Source organism: Gouania willdenowi, chromosome 6 (genome assembly GCF_900634775.1).
Source record: "Gouania willdenowi chromosome 6, fGouWil2.1, whole genome shotgun sequence".
Classification (NCBI taxonomy): Eukaryota; Metazoa; Chordata; class Actinopteri; order Blenniiformes; family Gobiesocidae; genus Gouania; species Gouania willdenowi.
The window spans coordinates 55,954,535-55,977,078 of record NC_041049.1 but is presented as its reverse complement, the minus strand read 5'-3'; the positions used below and the strand labels follow the sequence as shown (position 1 = coordinate 55,977,078).

At 37.4% G+C, this 22,544-nt stretch overlaps 1 protein-coding gene across 3 annotated transcripts in view; it reads left to right on the top strand.

The window, feature by feature from the left end:
• galnt18a (UDP-N-acetyl-alpha-D-galactosamine:polypeptide N-acetylgalactosaminyltransferase 18a) overlaps nt 1–22,544 on the top strand; it is a 181,723-nt gene that overhangs the window by 130,953 nt on the left and 28,226 nt on the right. For 2 of the 3 annotated variants that reach the window (XM_028451368.1, XM_028451367.1), the window contains exons 7-9: nt 6,021–6,206; nt 8,307–8,444; nt 14,973–15,068. In XM_028451368.1, the coding sequence (XP_028307169.1) occupies nt 6,021–6,206; nt 8,307–8,444; nt 14,973–15,068 (420 nt within the window). The remainder of the gene's footprint in view (nt 1–6,020; nt 6,207–8,306; nt 8,445–14,972; nt 15,069–22,544) is intronic. The other variant, XM_028451369.1, reaches the window with a different exon arrangement.

Here is a 22,544-nt window from a genome sequence, read left to right as displayed (position 1 = left end):
TTGTCAAGGTCAAAGACATGAGCTCATCAAGAGATAAAGTCATACACAAATTATTTGGGTCAAAACATAGATTCAAAAGTTTATATATTTAATTAAAAGATGTTTTCCATTTAGAAATCAAACAATAAGTTATTGTAGTTAGTTAAAGACGACATTTTGCTGCTGATTTAAAGAAATTCAAATTATGTACAAGATTATTGATTGATTTATTATTATTTATTAGGGGTGTGACAATACACTCAGCTCACAAGACGAGATTTTAAGAAAACTACAATGACAAAATTAATGTCTGGTTCAACAGACTTTTATTTAACCGAGTTGCACATGCATTTTGAATGTTTTATTATAACTTTTTACATGCATGATGTAAGCATGAGCTTTTAATAAACATCTTCTTCCACAAATTAAAACTAAAATTTATAAAGTTTAAATAACGTAATATAATTCTTTCTTTTTTTCCAGTGCAAACAATATTTTGTGCAAAACCAAATCAAAGTTCTACTCAATACAAAGTGCAAATAATGTAAACAGAGCCTTACCAAGTATGTCATTAACAACATGCCGCAAGTCCACAGCCATGTTCTTTTAACTGTTGATAAACTTCTTCCACAAATTCAAACTAAAACAAAAAATTACTAATAATCTTGCGAGACAGATTTTTAACCTGATGAAAAATCTCGTAGAGTTTAATCTTGCAAGATCTCGTGGCACGAGAAAGCTCCAGAAAGCTGTAGTATCTTAAGAAAACCCTTGAAAGCACAAAGAGAATGTTCAAACTCTACACAGAAGTATACCAGAGGGGTATTCCATAAAGCGGGTTATGTTCAAACTCTGAGTATGTTGGGGCTCAAATGAGAGAAACTCTGAGTATCCCATTCCTAAACGCGAGGTATGTTCTTCTCTGAGTATGTTCCCATGACAACATTGGCCGTGAACTAAACCTGGTTGCTGGCAGGTTTGATCGAAGAAACCCTGTGTTTCTACCTGGCTCCGCCCACCTGAACACTGTTTCTGAACACTTTAATCAACTTTAACACTCTTCTCTGAAACACATTGTCACATCACACACCATAGACATGTTCACATCATTACTAATGTTGTTGCTTTACGTTTTTTTTTTTTTTTGTGCAAACGGTAGATTTCTTTATAACATTGTGGTGCATTAAAACATCTACTGAGATCTGTAGTAAATTTCCCTGAATACAAACCTGTGGATAATATAAAGTCTTCCCTTTGTGCGTCATCATAATCACGTGACTGAAACAGAGCTATTGTCTGTTTTTTATTCCACGCCTCCACTAATCTTACATAACTGAGCGATGTTCACTGTAGCAAATGTGAGTCAGACAAACCCTCAGCAGAGCTTTTGACCTGTAAACAGCATCACTAACAACACTCATGGTGAACTCGCTCGCCTTCGTCATGTTGTCATGGATGTGGAAAGTTGGATGCTTTCTGCAATGATTCATTAATTCCAACTAAAGTCCATTTTGACTGTTTCTGTTGAAAAACCTCCAAATTCGTCTGCAGGGACCAAAAGTGCCCCTCAGATTAGAAAAGGTTGAACCTTATTAAGGAGCTCTTTCAGTGTATAATTGCTTGATATGAGCCTGTGCCGTGGAGACGATTTGCTTGAACACTTGTTGACATGAGCACAGAGGAGCCCCTGATGGCTTATTCAGTGATGGGCCCTGCAGGGTAAGACCCTCACCTTGTCTCTGCTGAACCTGTCAGTCTGAGTTTGTTTTTTTGTCATCAGACACTTCATCCAGCTCTTTGGTACTTCTACCTAAATTATCTTCATTCACACTTAAAGGAATCAGGATTTATTCACAGTGGCTAATAATCAGTTGCGCTCTGCGGCAATGTCAACAAATGCTGAACTGAAATATGTAAAAACCTTCCAAACACTGAGGTTTTTCATGCATTTAAGGACACATTCTGTCTGCAGGTGCAGCTTTTAGACCAGTGTTACTCAAAGTGGTGTATGCGATGGAACTACACGGGCAACCTCATGGGTCGCCTGGAGTTTATATGTGGTCACCTGAAATTTCTGAAAAATAATAATAGATTTTTTACATTTTTAATCATTATTCTTTTTTATTATTATTATTAAAACAACACAATCTTAAACAACTGTATTTCTACACTTTCACATTGTGAATTATGAATCCAGTTCAAGTAAAATGCAATAAAAACAAACGTCTGAGCTCAAACATGATCAAAAACTAATTCTAGAAAAAAAGATGTCTTTGGGGTTGCCAGAAATTCTTGGTATCAAAATGGGGTCACTATCCAAAAAAGGTTGGGAACCAGTGCGCTAAATACTGTTTCTTTCCACCTTTTTACAAAATGCGATTCTTTAAAATGTGTGTTATCACTCATCCATTACATCATTGATACTCTGCTGAAACGAGTATCTGGTACGGATTGAATGAAAATCCTCATTGGTGCTGACTGTGTCTGCGTTCTGCAGGCTAATCAGATTGCCCCTCCCCTACACACAGACACGTTCTGCTCACTGACTCACACACACACACACACACACACACACACACACACACACACACACACACACACACACACACACACACCAGCTCTGTCTCTGCTCAGTCACTCAGGTTTGCAATCTTTTGCATTAACGTTTAGGGTTTCTTCAGATTCAGGTTTGTTTTTACTTTGGTTTGTACTTACCGTACTTATATGCGACTTGCGTTGCGTCTCTACCTGTCTGAGGTTTTTTTTTTTCCTCTTTCTTTTTTTAACCTTCTGGTGTCTCTAACCGGTTTTTTGACTTCACCCACTAAGTGTCTGGTACTTGCTTGTATTTCATTAAAAAAAATAAAGGTAGTAGTGGTATAAATAAGCTACACACACACACTCTGCCTTTGTCTTTGTCTCTGTATTTCTCTCTCTCTTACTCGCTCACACACACCTGGTGTGGAAATAAAAATAATAAAAAAGAACCAAAAAATAAATAAAAAAATGACACTGAGTCAGAAAAAAGTTAAAAAAAAGAAAGTTATGTTGAGTATGAAATCTCTTGTTCATTACATTTTACTTCATAATTGCAACCGCATGTGTTGTATTCATTGTTGCAAATTAAAACTTAAAAAATAGTTTGTTTGCTATCGTGATCAAAACCATTGATCTGAAGCTCAATGTTGATGCTGTCTTTTAAATAGTTTTCTAATTAGCAATAAATATAACAATTTCTGATCAACCCATATCAATTGCATGCTTAATTAGAATCAAAATCAACTTTAAAATAACATACCAGGTAAAGCCCCACCCATTTTAAGACAACCCAACCCACTTCCGGGTTGAATCTCTACAGATACAGATAATTAAGATGATTAACAGATACAGATAGTGCTGTACTCGCTCATCCCTAATCATTATGCTCTATAGTTGTTTTTAAATACATTTCTCAACAAAATGTTGCAGTCAACAAAGGGGGTACTTGGATTCAAAAATAAGAGAAAAGGGGGTACTTGAGCCAGAAAAGTTTGAGAGCCACTGTTTTAGAGGATAGTTTTCAGCCGAAATATCTCTTACATTTGTTGACTGCTTCATATGATATTAATTTAATGCAATATACCTTTTCTTACCTAAATTTGAGTATTGGCCTTTTGCATGCTTAAACACATGTTTTCACAATTAAACCAAACCAGCACAGAAGCACAGTTGCTAGAGTGTTATATTGAGTTGGGATGTCATAAGTGTCTGATTCTGGCTTCAGCTCTGTGACAAATAGGATTCTTACCACCTTTAGGTCCACAAGTAAACATTTGTTGTCTCCTCTCCTTGCGTCAAAGCTAAAGCTAATTTAGTCAACATATGTTGTCTGAAAACCCTGTGGACGATATATGCGCTTACTCTCCTGTTTTCCCTTAGAGTATGATTTGACCCTTAATGCTCTCACAGGGCTCCTGTCACTGGTAGTCCTTTTGATTCTGTTTGTTTTAATAAACTTTGTATTATTTTGCAAGTCAGTTTTAACAAAGACCTGTTTACCATTTACACCATCACCTGAAATAAAGGTTAGTTTTCTCAAAATCAAACAGTGTTATTTATTGTAAAAACATCAAATAGTGATGGAAAAGCCAATATTGCAGCACAAGGCCCTTTGTCGGATCAATGCTTATGTTATTCATCTTGGATTTTGTTTTTCAGAGGGAATTCTGTGAATTGACTGTGCATCTCAAGGGCATTGCTCCCATTCTTAGCATTATTCAGAAACAGTGGGTTTGTTCTATTCCTATCTCCTTCATGCCTTTTCAACACATTTGCCTTTTATCACCGCTTTCTCCCAGTTTTTTGCAGAAGCACTCCTATCTCCAGGCCGCACACTCCCATTGTGATAGAGATTGCTTTCACTGGTGCCCGGGACCAATTTGTGCATATTTAATACTCGTTTCAGTCTGTCTTTATTTTAGCACAGTTGGCGGTCTTTCTTGATTTGCTTTATAATTCATGTGTTGTTGCCTTTTGCCACTCATTTCCTCATTCAAACTACATAAATTATTCCCAACAAGAAGATTTGTTTAACAATGAACCAAGCAGACAGACTGGGAGACGATTAAAAATGTAAAAGTTTATCGGATTGTGATTCACAATTGAAACTAAATACGTATTTTTAACAGCAGGGTTCAAATGAACCTCAGTCATCACTTTTTCATAACAATGTTTTATCTTCTGAATGTTGGTTTAGAGGGGATAAAGTGAAAGGCAGTTTGTTTGAAGGGTTGTAACACAACAGTTATTTTCCGTTTATTTCACAGTTTCCTCTTTAACTATCACTCCCACCCCACTCTTACTTTTATCCTCTTCCTTTTTTTTTTTTTTACTTGATGTTTAACACACTTTTGGCAACTGTTAATAACTCGTTCTTCTGCCTTGGTGTTTGGGTAGTGCTTTGGTTTTATTCTTGCTCCAATGTAAGTTTAGCATGTTTTCTATTATTTTAGGAGAGGGAGGTAGTACTTTTCCCTTTACTTATTTAGCATACGTTTATTAAAAAAGTTATTGATTGTATTTGTTGAATGTGCAAAGGACGGCTTAATAAGACGATGGGTAACAACAAGTCGATCATGGGCTCAAATTCCTATAGCCCTGTCTCTGTGTAGAAGTTCTCATTTAGTGTGCTGGGCTTTAAAAATTCAATGTGGAAGCAAATGTTTGCATCTGCTTTATTTATTTATTTTATAAACATCAATTCAACTAATGTTTATGGATGCTCTACACAGTATTTATTAACCATTTACAAAGTATTCTAAACATCTGTTCCAACTTTACAATAACCATCCAGTTAATGATTATAGATGTTCATAAACCAATTTTTTTAACCATGAGTAAAGTATTAATTATCTACCTAAAACATGTGTATAGATGCTTTATAAAGCATTAGTAATCGATTATAATCTTCAGTTCCAACTTTATAATAACATCCAAATAATGATAATAGATGCTTCTTAAAACAATTATAAACCATTAACAAATATCTGGGCAATGTGTCTGTAATGTTTATAGATGTTTTATAAACTACAGTCAAGGTTTACTAATCCTTTGTTAATCATTAACAAACACTTTTAAAGTGTAATGTTGTAATGTGTGCATCAATAAACTGTTAATATAACATCAACTATAGCATTACAAATCATTAAAAACGACTTATGATTTCATTGTTTAACAGTAAATAACTGTTAAATAATAAAGGTTAATTAACTAATCTATTAACCATTGTTTACCCTTTATAGATGATGGTTATTATAAAGTGTTACTATTATTTCATTACAATTACAATTATAATTACATAATAATTGTAATTAATTATCAATTATGTGATTACAATTGTAATTGACCCCAACTCTGCACGACACTCACACACCCTCGCACATTATCCCAAAAAAACCACAATGTCCTTACTTTGGGATGAATAAAAGTTTGTCGCGTATATTCAGAATAAAAATGATCTGCAGGTTATGCTTTATTAACAGGATGTTGTTTGTGTCTCACAGGTGTGGCAGTGTGGTGGTAGCGTGGAGGTCCTGCCGTGTTCTAGGATCGCCCACATTGAGCGCGCTCACAAACCCTACACAGAGAACCTGACGGTCCACGTGCGACGGAACGCTCTGCGAGTGGCCGAGGTCTGGATGGACCAGCACAAGAGTCACGTCTACATGGCCTGGAATGTTCCTCTTCAGGTAAACACACAGCACTCTGTTATTCACTGGGAAGCTGTTTGTGGGAGTGTGTGTGCGTGTGGGCATGATTGGGTAAGTGTGTGTAGGCTGAGTTTCAAATCTCTTAGCAACAGAATCACTGCTATTATTGAAGTATGAGCGCCTATGCCATGAAAACAAGCATAATTTATACTTATGTGTCCAAAAAACAATAATTTCTATTTATTGTCTTTTGAGGGATTTTTTTATCTGAAATTAAAGAAATGGACAATTCCATTTTCTGTTCAAGAATTATAAAGGAATACAACATTAAATAAAAAACAAAACAAAAGCATGCTTTGGCTGATTTACCTATTATTTTAGTATGAATGTCCAACAGGACCAAGCAGGTTGGAAAATGGATGGATTGTCCACCTTGTGCAATAATAAAAAAAAAATATTAAAAGTTTCAAAATTTAACAACAATTAGATTTTTAGCCCAAAAATATTTATAATTTTAACAAATCTTAATGAGTTTTTCACCTTGAAATTTAAAATAAAACAAATGCATGTATTACAATGTATTGTAGGACTACAAAGGTGTAAGTTATTATCCAAAGAAATGTAACGAATGAAACAATCATTAATAAAACATTTGCAATAATTAGTTTTTACAGTGAACAGAGATTTTAAGGTTTTTATGGAAATCTCTGTAATATTCCAAATGCATGGCATCACAACAATTAGTTAACAATTATTTAAAACTAAGCAATAAAAACTTTACATTAGGTTTGTTATCCTGTCTCTCATGACAAGCAAACTAGACGTTCAAACAATCCAAAATTTTGACACCCGTGATTTAAAGTTTTATTCTAAAAGTAATTTATGGAAATTATCTGCTGCATCCCATCATTTTATCTGATGATAAAAAATATGGCAAACAATAACTGCTTTTAAGTTCTTAGTTGTGTTTTTTTTTTACCCAATTACATGTGAGTTTATAGCATTTTAAGGCATAAGTTCCAACAGAATTGAACTGAGAAGTAACACTGGCTCATGTTTAATTATCTTGTGTTGACTGACCCCCAGTTTCCATTGGATGCGGCTCCACTGCGTTACGTCACCGCCGCGTCACCAGAGCTGATAGGTTTCCACTTTAGTCTGTGTTAATTTCCACCAGGTCCGCTGTGGTGCGTGTCTGCTCCTTCCCAGCTGCGACAGTCCGGTGCCCTCCGCCAGATATACTGTACGCTGGGCTTCTATTTCTGGTGGACACCAGAGCACGACGCATCAATCAGCACAGAGCAAATGAAGCTAAACAGGAAATTAAGCACGTACTCCGCAATAAAATATCTGGTTACTTTTCAAAATAAAACACTTCACATTATATTTCAAGTAAATACATCACCAAAACATCATAATGTGTAAAACCAAAATCACATTCACGATATTGTTTCCTCTCATACTGTAACTACACTGTACACTGCAGCAACTTTGAGTTTTATCTCTTCTCTGTTGGCTGTTGCTAAAAAATGTGGCTATGACAAATCCAGAGTCCAACCTTCTTGTTCTCCTTCGTTAGGAACACTGACCTGTTTATGTGTTTATTGTTGTGTTTGGAAGACATACATTTAACCGCGTTCTCGCGCAATTATATAAATATCGTGAGAACTGCTCTGTCTCATGACGTCACAGTCGTTCAACCGGAGCGCACCGCGACGCACTCAAAACGCAACCGGTGTGAATTACCAGACGGCGGACAGTGGTGAAATATCGGATAGGTGCCGTGGCGCAGCGGAGACATAGCCAGTGGAAACCCTGGGTGAGTTCTTAATGTGGCTAACTGCACTCTGACAGTCTCCAGCGTGTGGCCATTAACCATGCCAGCTCAGTTCTAGTGATAAATCTGAAATAGAAGCAAGGCCCTCAGCTGCAGTTGTATGAAACAGGACTTGAACCACCAACTGTTTTCATCATAAATTAGGATATTATACAGTACAATCTGGAGGATGCTCAAACAGTTTCCCTGGGCCCGTAGTGATTTGTTAAATAGAGGCTCAAAGGATTGGACAGAAAAGTTTCTTTATTTTTTATATTTACTAAATTTGAACCTTTTTCTGTATTTCATTTGTCTTTCACCAGAACTCAGGAATAGACATTGGGGACGTCTCTAAAAGAAAAGCCCTGCGGTCTCGACTCCAGTGTCGACCATTCAGCTGGTTCCTCTCCAACATCTACCCCGAGCTTCGATCCTACAAAGACACAGTTGCTTATGGCGTGGTGAGTCCTTTAATCTGAGCTAAATCCTGAGATCGCTAAACAAAGCACGTGCTAAATATAACCAACCATTTCAGTGTTCTCGTCAGCGCTGTTGAGCGAATGGGCCCCCGACGTAATTTTGCTCCCCTAATTTTCTGTTCAGTTTTTTTTTTTTTTTTAATCGGTACCGTCGTAATCCTCGTTCACAAGTATGTAAGCTCCGAGGAGTGTGGACAGTCCGCTGTGCGTGGGTAGTCAAGTATGTTTAAGACTCAAACAGTGTTACTTCAACTGGGACATAATGTGTAGCGGCACATGAAGCTGCTCGTCAGGTTTATAACTTGCAATGGATCATTCTACATGCAGGCGCACGGACGTGAATATGGGTTGAAACGTGTTCGGGCTTAAAGAGACATCGACTTCATTCGGGTCGGACGAGTTCGGGTTGTGTTCAGTGGCTTGGTAAGGTCTTTTTTCTGCCAGATTAAAGCTCTGTTGTGTGCATCCTCTGTTTTGTAACCCATAATCACTGTCCAATACAAACAGTGTGCTTCATAAACTAATCAAAGACAATCAACTAAATAAAATAATAGAAAAATATATACCTATACTAGGCAGGAGTAACTCTCTTACTACATTCATCATAACTTCTCACCAATTGATTTTGATTTAATTTTATTTAACACAACAGCAGTGTATTTACCACAATGAAATCCTTTATGTAAAGCCTGTAAATGTTATAAAAGGAGTAGCAGGAAGTATCCCTCCTACTCCTATCCCTTGTAATAACAAATAACTTGGCTTTAAAGTGATGCGGTAACAAGGATTAAAAAAAACTTTAGCTTTACTTGATTAAATTTCCTTTGACAGTCATGTCACCTCCATCTGCAAAACCTCATTCTTTCACCTCCATAATATTTCCAAACTGCGCCCCTCCCTCTCCCTTCCTGCCGCAGAGAAGCTCGTCCACACCTTTGTTTCCTCCACGCTGGGCTACTGTAACACACTCCTCATCGGGATCCCTGGCAGGAGCCTCCAAAAGCTCCAGTATGTTCAGAACAGTGTTGCCAGGGTCCTGATGAGGGTGCGAAAACATGAGCACCTCACCCTCATCCTCCGTACACGGCACTGGCTCACCATTCAGTCCCGCAAAGAATATAAGATCCTCCTGCACACCCATCACTGTCTGCACGGTGCAGCCCCCACTTACCTCACTGAACTGGTCACACCACACACCTCAACCAGGACCCGGTCAGACTAACAGCACCGTCTGGTCATACACAGGACACTGCTCAAAACAATGGTCGACAGGGCCTTTGAAGCTGCTGCCCCCCGCCCCCTGTGGAACACCCTCCCAGACCACCTCAGGGCCCCTCAAACAGTGGACACTTTTAGAAAAAAAATATCACCTTTACAGAAACTTATTTTAACAGTTAATGCCTCTTTTTAGTCTTTTAGTATATATTGTGTGGTATGGTTTTGTATCAAATGTAAAGTGCATTACAAATAAAATCTATTATTATTATTAAATTTGACTCTCAAAGAGTTGTACATTTCAAAATTGTCCACGGCGCTCGGTCGCACATCACATGATCCCCCTATGCTGTGAAAAATACCTGGTGAGAACTCTGTATTTAGACCCAAAAAATAAACTTTTTTACAAATGCTTTCCAATTTCCATGAACTAAATTAGCATAAAGACCACAGTACGACTTCTGTTTTTTCACACAAAAAATGCTTGACATTTAAACATGCTGTAGTGGCAGTATTATATTATTTACTCTAACTATTTAATAGCAGAAACACATGACATTCCAGTTGTGGGTTGTTTATGCTAACCATAGTTGACAATGTCACATCATTGGTGTCATAGGACAGTAAGATTACAGTTTTAAGATAGAGAACTTTAACTTTTTTATTTTGCAAAACTGCTGTTGTGCAGCGATATCAACATTCATCATTGCTCTTTAAATATGAAGCATTTTGCTGCACATAATTGGTGCCATTTCTCACTTCAGATATGACTGCAAGGAGATGATTCTGCATAATTGAAAGATGACAGTAATCAGTTGAAAGCAGTGCAGCGTTATTCCAGTGCTCTGAATACTCGTGCTGATGAGAGAAGAGAAATGGCTAATCCTAGACCAGGGGTCTGCAACCTGCGGCTCTGGAGCCTCATGTGGCTCTTTGACTCTTTAGCAATGGCTCCCGATAGCTTTCAAAAACTTAATAAAATAATTAATTATTATTTTTTACAGACGGTATTGATGAATAATGACATTAACTTCAAATAAAATTAGGATAAAAACAATTTGTTAACCTAAAAATAAATCACATTGTGCAATAACTTGCGCCTGTGGCAAACCTTAAATTGTAATGAAATCCCTGGTAAGATAACTAAACTAACAAAAAGACTATTCTGGAAGAAAATAGAAATGTTGCAAGAAATTAAATCCATTAACTCATAAAATTATTTGACATTATTTCAACTTTATAGAATTTTATACACTGTATTGTTTGCATTGAGAAGGTTTTTTTTTTTTTTTCTTTTTTTTCCGGCTCCAGAAGGACTTTAATCCTGGCGAGATTAGGCAAAATGGCTCCTTTGAGAGTAAAGGTTGCTGACCCCTGTCCTAGACCATCTGTTCAATTACAAACAATATTTGTTTGACTTTTGAACAGAATTTGTACTTTGGATTATACATTGTGGCATAAAGGCAAAACTGAGGTAAAATCATGTATTTTTTTAAGGGAAATCTACTGATACTGCACCAAGTTTGGTTGAAAAGGTCGACTTCTTGAATTAGTGACTCAGACTGTTTCCAATCTATGTCTGAACAGAAGAGAAAACTTTAAAATGACAGTAAAGAAGAAAGTAGGTATATGGATATAAGTTGCTGAAGGACTTTGTTGCTCTGTGAGATAGCCTCTGTGTCACTTGGTGTGTTGTTCGATAAGAACTTCAGTCGCGAGCTGAGAGCTGGTTGTTGTTGACTCTACTGAGCATGTGCAAGTGTGCCGCTTTGAGAGAGGGAGATGAAAGTGTTGCACACGGCAGTATCTGAGGGATGGAGATATGAAGTTTACATATTTGACAAAAACATCTCACAGGAGAGGGCGGCTAGAGAGAACAACTGTTTGAATGTGATACCATCTGTGAATGCTGTTTGTACACCCATCTCCTGTTAGGTGTCAAACAAACACTGCAGTGCTCACACAGAGCAAACATGTATCAACATATTGTATTTACGTTAGTTGAGCACAACTTCCCTTGATGGAAATAATTATGTAAATACTATAGATCCTATTTCAAACAATAACATTTGTAAAGTTATCATAATTCCCGGGCTATAAAGCGCACTGTTTTATTGGCCGCATTACAATAATTTAGCAATTTTCTAAGAAAAATCCACACAAATGCCGCAGCATAACTATGGCCGCACCCTATTGGCTGATGAGTAGGGTTTGGCATCGTTTGGATTTTAACGATTCTGCTTCCGATTCTCAATTGTGATTCCTGTTCTAAACGATTCTTGATTCCGATTCGTTGATTTGTGCAGGTCAACAGGTCACAGATTTCACGAGATAATTTTTTAATTTGAAAAAGCCTTTACACAGGCCATTTTTATTTATTCACTTAGTTGATATAGTTTAAATTTGGTTGCTGTAATGTAAAAGGGTATTCAATTACAAAGGTACCCAACTGTAATAAAACTACAAACAAGTTGGCAGCTGTGTAAAAAACAAAGAGCTACAGCTAGATGTGAAACAAAATAAAACGGATATAATGAAAAGACTGGATAGACAGAGACAGAAACATGCAGACTTTCACACGGCCTTAGTAAACACCCACAGACCTCGGTAAACAAAACAGGCTTCACCGGAGGGCAGGCACTAGGACCCAGAGGCGGAGTAAATGCATCACCGTACTGCATTCAAAGGCTGTAATATCACCAGTTTATAATTTTACCTGTTGTTAGAGCTACTATCTTTACCAGGGAGCAAATATTTATTCCTATTGATTGTTTTCCATAGTTTTACTCCCTTCCGCTCCACGGTCCAAACCAAAACCGTAGCCAGACACACACAAACACACACACACACACACACACACACACACACACTGCAGTTGCGGAAACAAACTAGTGCGGGCATTTAGGAATCGAAACAAAAGAATCGAAATGCAAACATCTTCATAACGGTTCTGGAACCGGAAGTACGGAACCGGTTCCCGGTGCCAAACCCTACTGATGAGGGTGCCCTTCAGACAAATCGGCCAATCAGAACAGGCAGGTAGGTGGGCTGCCGTACTCATGTTAGGTTTCACTGAAATGTCCGTGTTTCAATGTCAGTAAAGCAGACGTGTTTCTATGCATTGAACCTCATCATCAACATTTCCTTCCACTCAGAGGTAAACTAGTATGAGCTCCTTTTCAAAAGCAAACATCAGCTGGGCCTTGCGTGAACAGAATTTCTACCTCCCTCAGTGCCACCGTTTTAGAGCATTTTGACTGATTTTTAAAGACCCACAGAATATTTTGTGCTGTGACAATCTGCAGTTGAATGGAGCAAGTTTTACACAAATTACCAGTTTCAGAGCAAAAAGCTGAGAAAAAAGGCTTTTTCTAAAAAAAAAATCTCAGTGATTTTTTTTTTTTGTTTTGTTGAAAACTATAACATCTGAACATTGCTTTCTGAGACCAGGCTTTTGATGTCAAAATTATTATTATTTTGCTATTTGGCTCACAGTTGAATGTTTTGCTTACTGTATTTTGCATCTGCTCCCCCCATCAATCACACAGACGTAACTTCCTCTTCCTCCTGACACGCAGAGATGACCCATTTGGCTCGGTTAGTTGATAGTTTTATCTCACGATCGCAACATGATCAATAATCCACTCAGGTCCACACATGTTCTGTGTTAGTATGTGGAGCTGTGAGTTGCTGGATACTTCACAATATCACTTCATAGTGCCATAATCTCACTTGTTCCTGCTTCTCCCTCCTTAGCTAATGGTAGCATCAGTGGCTAATGTCTCATCTAAAGGTGCACTGCTGCCACCTTCAGGGCACCAGTTGGTCACTACATCACACGACAGCTTAGATATCGATGAGGGAACTCCGCCAGGGTGTTTTCTAGTAATCTCTGTGATAAAGACTTTTCTTGTCAATGGCACTGAGTGAGTTAATATAATATTCAAAACATATACAGGGCTCTACACTAACTTTTCCAGTGGTAGCACTGGTGGGACCAACCCTTTCAGCAGTACAGAATTCGGTCGCATCCTTTTTTTTGAAGCGGGGTGGGGGAGGGGTTACCGTACCGTAGTTTTGTATGAAGTTAATGGCTGAAATAATTTTTCAAAGACTTAACAAAATGTTTTTAAATAACAGTAAAGCATAACAACAGGTTACATGTATTCTGTTGTTTATTTTTATTTTGCAGAAATGCTGTACTTGAATTAACTTAATAGTAGCATAATCAACTTATTATCTGCATTGCTTCACCTCATGGAATTAAATTCAGAGGGTCCAGCTCCAAAAAATACCTTCTCAAGGTAGACAATGGAGTGTCTTCCTTGAGAAGGTGGCCCTCTGGCTCAACTTACCCCTGGCAAAACGGCTCAACTTACCGCAGAGCTACCATTTTGGCTTTATTAGTTTCCACAGCTAAAATGATGCACTTTTATGCTAGGTTTATTATCTCATGTTGTAGCTCATAAACACCACAATTGATGTATAAAACCAATTTAAGATAGACCAAATTCACTTTAAAGAGTGAAAAATGCTTTTTGGAAATAAATGTGGTTCTTACCTTCACAGACCTAATGAAATAATGCCTTCTACCTAAATATGTGGTCAGATGATCAATTTTTTGTACCCTTTCCGAGCAACAAGGGGTGGCTCAACAAATCTGATTATTTGTTTTAGTGTTTGCTATTCCCAACATAAATTCCTCATTGCTCATTCAGGACTAAGTTTGAAAAAGTTTGGAACTGCCAGGCTGAGAATTCATAGTTTAATGAATAACTGGCATTTCTATTCAAATGAGTTCACTTTAAAGGTCACATAAATGGCAGTCATGGGATTGTGTCTTTAATGGAGTGTAGTGGTAAGCACTAAACACAGAGGTGGAGTAAAAGTTTCCTGGATTCCTCTTGACTCTCTTTACCTCATCTGATTACTTTTGGTTTCTTATCTGCCATATTTATTTAACATGTATATAAAACAAAAACATTTACAATGTGGGATCTTGGGGGGGGGGAGGGGGGGAGCAGCAGATAAACAAAATAGTGGAAAAACTAAAGGCTTCCTTTACGCTCCTCACACTGGCTACATTGATTTTCTTCATATTTTTTAGATAAATGAAAAAGGCCCCAGGCTTAGACAGCCTGACATTACATTGTTTGTTAGCTGCTCAGTAGCTGCCCCTCTGCGTTAAGTGACCTCCATTGTTATTAGGAAATTGTACACTTGATTGGTAATTACCTTTATTTTAACTATGATGTAATGGAATGACTTTCCCCCCGACACCTCTTTGTTTTCCAGCTAAAGAACAGTCTGAGAGAAGACCTGTGTCTGGACCAGGGCCCTGACACTGAAAATGTTCCCATCATGTACCTCTGCCATGGAATGACTCCCCAGGTCAGTAAGCATACACTGTTCTTTTACAATGAATTACAATTAATACATTTTGACAGAAAGAGAGTGCAGTGCATACTTAAGTTTCACTTTAATAAAACAAGTGGCATTAATAGGTGGTAAGAATAAAACGATAAGTGACTTATAAGTAATATTATTGATGTGTTGAAACAATAAAGATTATCTATAGTTTGGAATAAGCTAAGATATATGATTAAATTAGCCTTGTTAGACTGTGATTGGTAGGATGGTACAATAATTCTTTTTTTAATGGACTTCATTATTCTGTATGCGTTGGTTGAGGCCAGCATTGATCACAGGGTATGTTCAGTGCTGTCAAATGATTAACATTTTTAATCACAATTAATCCCATGATTTTTCTGAGTTATTCACAATTTTATTTATTTATTTTGCTGACACTGTATTGTGATTTGCTAATATGAATAGAAAATATAAGCAACTCTTGCAGCAAATGTAATGGGCTAAACAAACAAGTCATCTGTTACCACTGCTAGGTCAGAGCAAATCTACTGTGAAAAAAAAAAAAAAAAAACGTAAAAACACTGTCGGTAAAGTTTCCAAATGACACTGTAAAATTACTGGAAATTACCGCGTCACAGAATTGCAGCAAAAAACTGTAAAAATACAGTAGATTTTACAGTCAGAATTAAATGAAAATAGAGTATATTATAGTTGATAAATGCCTTTTATACAGTAAAATAACTTGCATATTATGTAAAAAAAAAAAACATACAAAATTGGATTGCATTCAGGTTAATCTCTGTAATTTGACATAAATTATTTATTTTAGGAAATCTGTCTACAGTAATTTCATGTTAAAATACTATTTTCCCATGTACACTTATGAAAACAAACTATGTTCATAAAACTAAAGATAAATGTCTGCAAATTTACAGTATTAATCTACCATTTTAGAGAATTGGTAGATTAAAGAAACAACTATTGTACAGTGGAAAAACACATTACTAATACAACAAAAATAGCTATATTTAAGGCCAATCTCTGTAAATTAAGGATATTTAATAGTTTTTTCATGGAATGTTGATTTAGAGGAACCTTGTGTTTAAATATTGTTCTTTCATGTACAATAACTAAGAAAAAATGTATATAAAAGCTATAAATGTATGAAACCAATGGTGAATGTCGACCCATTTACGGTATTAATCTGCAATTTTAAAGAATTACGAGATATAAAAATGTCCATTGGACAGTGGAAAAAAGCAGAGTACATTAAAATACATCATAAATAGCTACATTTAAGACCAATCCCTGTAAATTAAGGGTATTTAGTAGTCGTTTTATGAAACTGTTTTGTCCATGCACACTGATTTGCTGTATAATCATGGTTTTCTCTCGTAAAAAAAAAAAAACATAGACACAATGTATAAAAAAAAATATGTACCTTTAAACAAATGGGACATTCTGCACATTTACAGTATTAGTTATTTTAGAGAATTGGACAATGGAACACTGTACATCAAAATACATTAACAGCTATATTTAAAGATATCTGTTGATTTGGGGAATTTGTCATTTTAGTAAACTGAACAAATATTGTTAAAACATTTAATTTCACAGAAAAACAAGGATAGTCATTACACATCAAAACAGCTAAGGCTGACTGGTTTGTATATGTAAAGGGAAAAAAAGGAATATTTCCACATTTTTAACCCTGGGCCCAAATAAAAACCAGATAGCTACCTGCTCCGCCCATCCAGTAACACTGGAAAGCCATTCTATTCTACTGCATGGACATAAGCAACAATCTGTCATACTGTCCTCGAGAAACTGTTGTCAGATCATTTTAAAGTGTCTGTTCACTTGCTTGGCTGCTGCTCCTTAAATACCTCCGATTGTACATCTGTGGAGAAAAAACAGGCATTTGTTTAGACAATCCATGTAAATCTTTTGGCGTTTTACCGACAACCATTCATGAGAAACTGAAATATAATTTATACTTTATGTTGCTTGAGTACAGTATATGCAGGATCCAGAAGTTCAATACTTTAAGGACTTTTTAAAATACCTTCTCAAAAAATGTTAAGACCTCCTCGCCACTTCAAGCTGTAATCAGCAACACATCTTTAACTTACTAAACACTTGTAGTTTGCAATTAAAGCTGTAGAGCGCAACCATACAACAGAACTCAGATAAGCTGGGAAGAAACAAAGCCACAAAAGAATAAATAAAACCAAACGCAAGAATTGAACTGATATATGGAGAGAGAAATTTACAAATAGTCAAATGTGCACGTGGAGTAATAAGGATTGCTCCAGACATTTTCACGTAGACTTTTGGCTTGTATCCAAAACATTTTAAAATGGTTGAAGTTTTATTTACTCCCTCAACAGATCACATGGAAATAACAATTAAAGTTAGTCTTATTCCTGATAAATCTGCATTTTAAAAAGTACCTTATTGGAAAATGAACAGCTTCCTCCTAAACGTTAAGTATGTAAAATCTGCCGCGAGGGGCCTCTTATCAAAACTAAAACAAAAGATGGCGTTGAGGATTGTGGGGTATTATGGGAGAAAACAAACAAACTCTGTGTTGAATCAAAACCAACAGGCAAAACCGACCTGAGAAAAACAATATGTGTACTGACCCCAGACCCCTTTAACTTTTCCATTTGAATTAATTAATTAAATCTTTATTTTATCATATACAAATGGTAACAATTTAAATTATTCTCAATATCTCCAAATCTACAGGCATTTTATTGTTTTAAAAAAAGCAAAAGTCTGTAAGAATAAATAATTATTTCTGTAAATTGACATTATTTAAAGTGCACTTTTTGTAAAATTGTATATTTTCAATTGTCTTTATACATTAATGTACAGTAAATTACTTTTGTGTCTGTACAAATGCTACTTATTACATCTAAAAAAAAAAAAAAAAACATAAAATCACCCAAGCCATGCATACTTAATGACCTGTAATTTTATGAAAAAAACTGAAGATTTCTGGAATTTTACATAAATTTCTTCGTAATCATTATTAGGAAAGATCTGTAAAGTTACATCACATTTTATGTAAAATTACATTTGAATATTAAAGAAATGTGTTGAATTACCTTTACAAAAAACATAATCTAATATCATATTATAGTCAAGTACTTGTAATTCTAAAGGTAAATCTTTATATTACTGCTAGTTACTGTTAATTTACACGTGTTACATTGTCTTATGGAAAATGGTCATTTACCTGTAAACAATTACAGAAAATGATATGTAAAATTACAGTTAAAGATGTACAAATACAATAAAGTGTCATTTAAAACACAATATTGATGTAATCTTACATTATGGTTAATTAACTGTAATTTTAAACATGAAACCTAAAATTACTGAAAATGTCAGTTTTATTGGAAAACTGGAAAAATCTGTTAAAAATTACAGAACATTTCCTGTAAATGTAATTTTTTTTTAACAGTGTAGTTATGCCCTATGTCTGAGCCAAATTACAAAGTCATAACAACATGCAAGTATGATCTTTTTTTAACGGAATGCATGCTAAATGCCTGAGATAAATGCATGCTGTGTTAAAGCTGCAGTATGTAAGGTTTTTTGTTTTTTTTGCGTCATTTGGTAAAAAATCCATTATCTCCTTTGAGCATTTTGTAATTCAAAGTGTTGTGAGTGGACACTGAATCTCTTCTACTTCTCCTGGCTTTATATGTAGGCTTTAGAAAACAAGGAGTGTGACGCTAGATTTCAGCCAATCAAGGATCTTTCTACAGAGTGCTCCATGAGCTGCTTTGGGTCTTACCATTGGCTACTCGAGCGTAAAACAGCATAAAGGAAGACCGACATAGAGAAGCAAAGTATCTAAAGTCACAAACAATATTTTGGGGGAAAGCGGACAGTAGGCTACTGACTGTGCAGAGCAGGGAACATGTTTAAAAGGTAGAAATATCTCTGCTGCATTATATTTCTTATATTTCCTGTGACAAAATCAGAAGTTGCGTTTCCATTACCCTTGGAAATGCGCAAAATCTAAATAGCGCAATAATGGTAATGGAAACACCTGAATTCAGAAAAAAAAACCCTCAAATATCACTAAAAACTTTTTATGCTTTCATGAGGAGGAAATTCAGAAGTTTAAATATCGAAATGTGTCGCAAAAGTCACATGGAAACACTTTATCCACAAATACATGAGTAAACGCTGCCGAGTTTTGCAGCCGCTGCTCAACCAAACAAACAAACTACGGATTAAAACACTGTTTTCTACAGTATTGGACGTTGTGATCACACAGTGACTAAAGGATTGTCAGCCTACAACCCAAATCTGTGCTAGTTTTATTTATTTATTTATTTATTCAGTTCATTTCCGACATGGTTGCAATCACAGAAATTCATTTTGACATTCAGAGCAAAATCACATCATTGTTTTTTTTTTTTTTTTTTTTGTCCTTTTGCATGCCGGAAAGGGCGACGGAAAAAAGCATTATGCTTATCAGTTTGCTGTTGTCAGTCGCATCAGTGGCTGTTTTTTGTCACATTCTTACCTGGGACCCCTGGCTCTCATATTCCTACTCTGGTAAAAGATGCTGATCTACCAATCAGCCCGCTGGCTTGCTGTCATCTGGTTCATCGTGTTCCTCATCCACCTGCAAACTGATGCACTCCTCCAATACTCAGCTGCTGTACTTTTAGAACTTCGGCTCCATGTCTCCACTCCTCCTCTGCTGCCTGGGCTCGGGCTCGACATCCCCCCGGACATTGCTTTCTCACTCAACACCAAAGGGCATCTGATCCGCGATGTTATTCTGGACCGAAAGCTGGACTTCCTGTGTTTGACCGAAATGTGGCAACAGCCAAATGACTTCGCCTCTCTGAACGAGTCCACTCCGCCGGGGTTTGTTTACATCTGCCAGCCCCACACTTCCAGCCGGCGGGGCGGAGGTCTCGCGATGTTTCACCGCGAGAGTTGGAAGGTCGTGCCTCTGCCTGCTGCTCCTGTCTTCTCTTCCTTTGAGTACTCCGCCTCACTGCTGCCTGGACCTTCTCCTACAGTTGTTGCCACCATCTACCGCCCACCAAAACCTAACAAGGAGTTTTTAAATGATATCTCTCACCTACTGACACATTTTTCATCCATATCTCAAAACACAATCCTCCTTGGTGACTTTAATATCCATATGGACAATAACATTAATGCTCTCTCCAAAGACTTCTCATCCTGTTTAAATAGTTTTGGTCTACAACAACACATCCACTTCCCTATTCACTGTAAAGGTCACATCCTGGATCTAGTCTGCTGCTCTGGTCTCACTCCCACTGACTGTAAACCCCATTCACTCCCATACTCTGACCATTCGCTCATCACATTCAACATAAACCTCTCTCTCTCCAAACTCATTCTCCCCCGAACCATTTCCTTCCGCAAAATCAAAAATATAAACATACACACCTTTACCTCAGACATCAATAATTTCCCCATCATCAATCCAATTAGCCCACCTGACGACCTGGTTTCCCACTCACGCTCCACTCAAAACCCGACCTCTTTCCTTCACCCGCTCAGTACCCTGGTTCACCCCTGCCCTCCGTCTGCTCAAATCTCAAGGACGACAACGCGAATGGCTATATAACAAAACTGGACTCTCCATACATAAACAAATGTACAATAACCACATCATACAATACAAAGATCATCTCTCCTCTGCTAAATCCGCCTAGGCAAGGCAAGGCAAGGCAAATTTATTTGTATAGCGCATTTCATACTCAAGGCAACTCAATGTGCTTTACATGATAAAACATTCAATTGTTTAAAATCAATAAGAACATTTAAAATCATCAGTAAAATCATCATGACATCAACAACATGACTAAAAATCTCTCTCTCAATCATATACAGTAGAGAAAAAAAGTGCCTTTAACTTTGATTTAAAAATGTTCACATTGGATGCTGACTTCAGCTCTGCTGGCAGTTTGTTCCACTTCTTTGCAGCATAACAACTAAAAGCAGCATCACCATGTTTACTGTGAGCTCTGGGCTCCACTATCTGACCTGTGTCCATAGATCTCAGAGACCTGCTGGGTTCATACCTGACTAACATGTCACTGATGTATTCTGGATCAAACTCATTCACAGATTTATACACCAGCAGCAGAACTTTAAAGTTTATTCTGAGGCTGACTGGGAGCCAGTGTAAAGACTTTAAAACTGGAGTAACGTGTTCTGACCTCTTTGTTCTGGTTAAGACCCGAGCTGCAGCGTTCTGAACCAGCTGTAGCTGTTTGATGCTCTTTTGGGGATTCCTGTCAGAAGACCATTACAATAGTCCAGTCTGCTGGATATAAAAGCATGGACCAGTTTCTCCTGATCTTTCTGAGCCATTAAACCTTTCACTCTGGAGATGTTCTTTAGGTGGTAGAAGGCTGTTTTTGTGATAGATTTGATCTGACTGCTGAATGTAAGATCTGAGTCAATCAGCCTACTATTCCGGTCTAATTCACTCCAATCAATATAACTCTAATTCTCTTCTCTCTCCTCACCAATACTACAAAACCCCCCGACTCTCTCCCCCACCACATGCAATCTGTTGACTTCTGTAACTCACTCATGTCCTTCTTCGTCCCCAAGATATCCAACATCCACCAACAACTGACCTCACACGGAGCTGCTATTTCTGGAGTGGACTCATCCCTGGCAACTACATTCTCTGGCTTCATGCTCCCCACCATCCAAGCCATTTCCGATTTCATCGTCAAATCTAAACCCTCAACCTGTCAGCTTGACCCCCTCCCTACAGTCATTGCTAAATCCTGCCTCCCTTCACTTGCCCCCCTTATCACCAATAGCATTCACTCTTCTCTCATCACTGGTACTGTCCCTCTCTCATTCAAAACTGCCATTGTCACACCCATCCTAAAAAAACCTGGTCTGGATCCCACCAACTTCAACAACCTCCGTCCCATTTCAAATCCCCCCTTCATCTCCAAAATGCTTGAAAAATCTGTCGCCGCCCAACTCCACAATCATCTCATCATGAACAATATTTACGAGCAGTTTCAATCCGGTTTTCGTCCCCTTCACAGCACTGAAACAGCCCTTCTGAAAATTACCAACGACCTCCTCACAGCTTCAGACTCTGGTCTACTCTCCATTCTCATTCTCCTCGATCTCACCGCAGCTTTCAATACAATTTTTCACTCCATTCTCCTTGACAGACTCTCCTCAATCGGCATCACTCACACCCCCCTCGCTTGGTTCACTTCCTATCTTTCTGGCCGTACACAATTCATCCAACTCAACTCTCACAAGTCCAACACTTTCCCTGTCCCTGCTGGCGTGCCTCAGGGCTCTGTCCTGGGGCCCCTCCTCTTCATCATCTACATTCTCCCACTCGGTCACATCCTCCGTAAACATAATATCCATTTCCACTGCTATGCGGATGACACCCAGCTCTACCTCTCTACCAAACCATCTTCTTCTCTTCCTCCTTCCTCC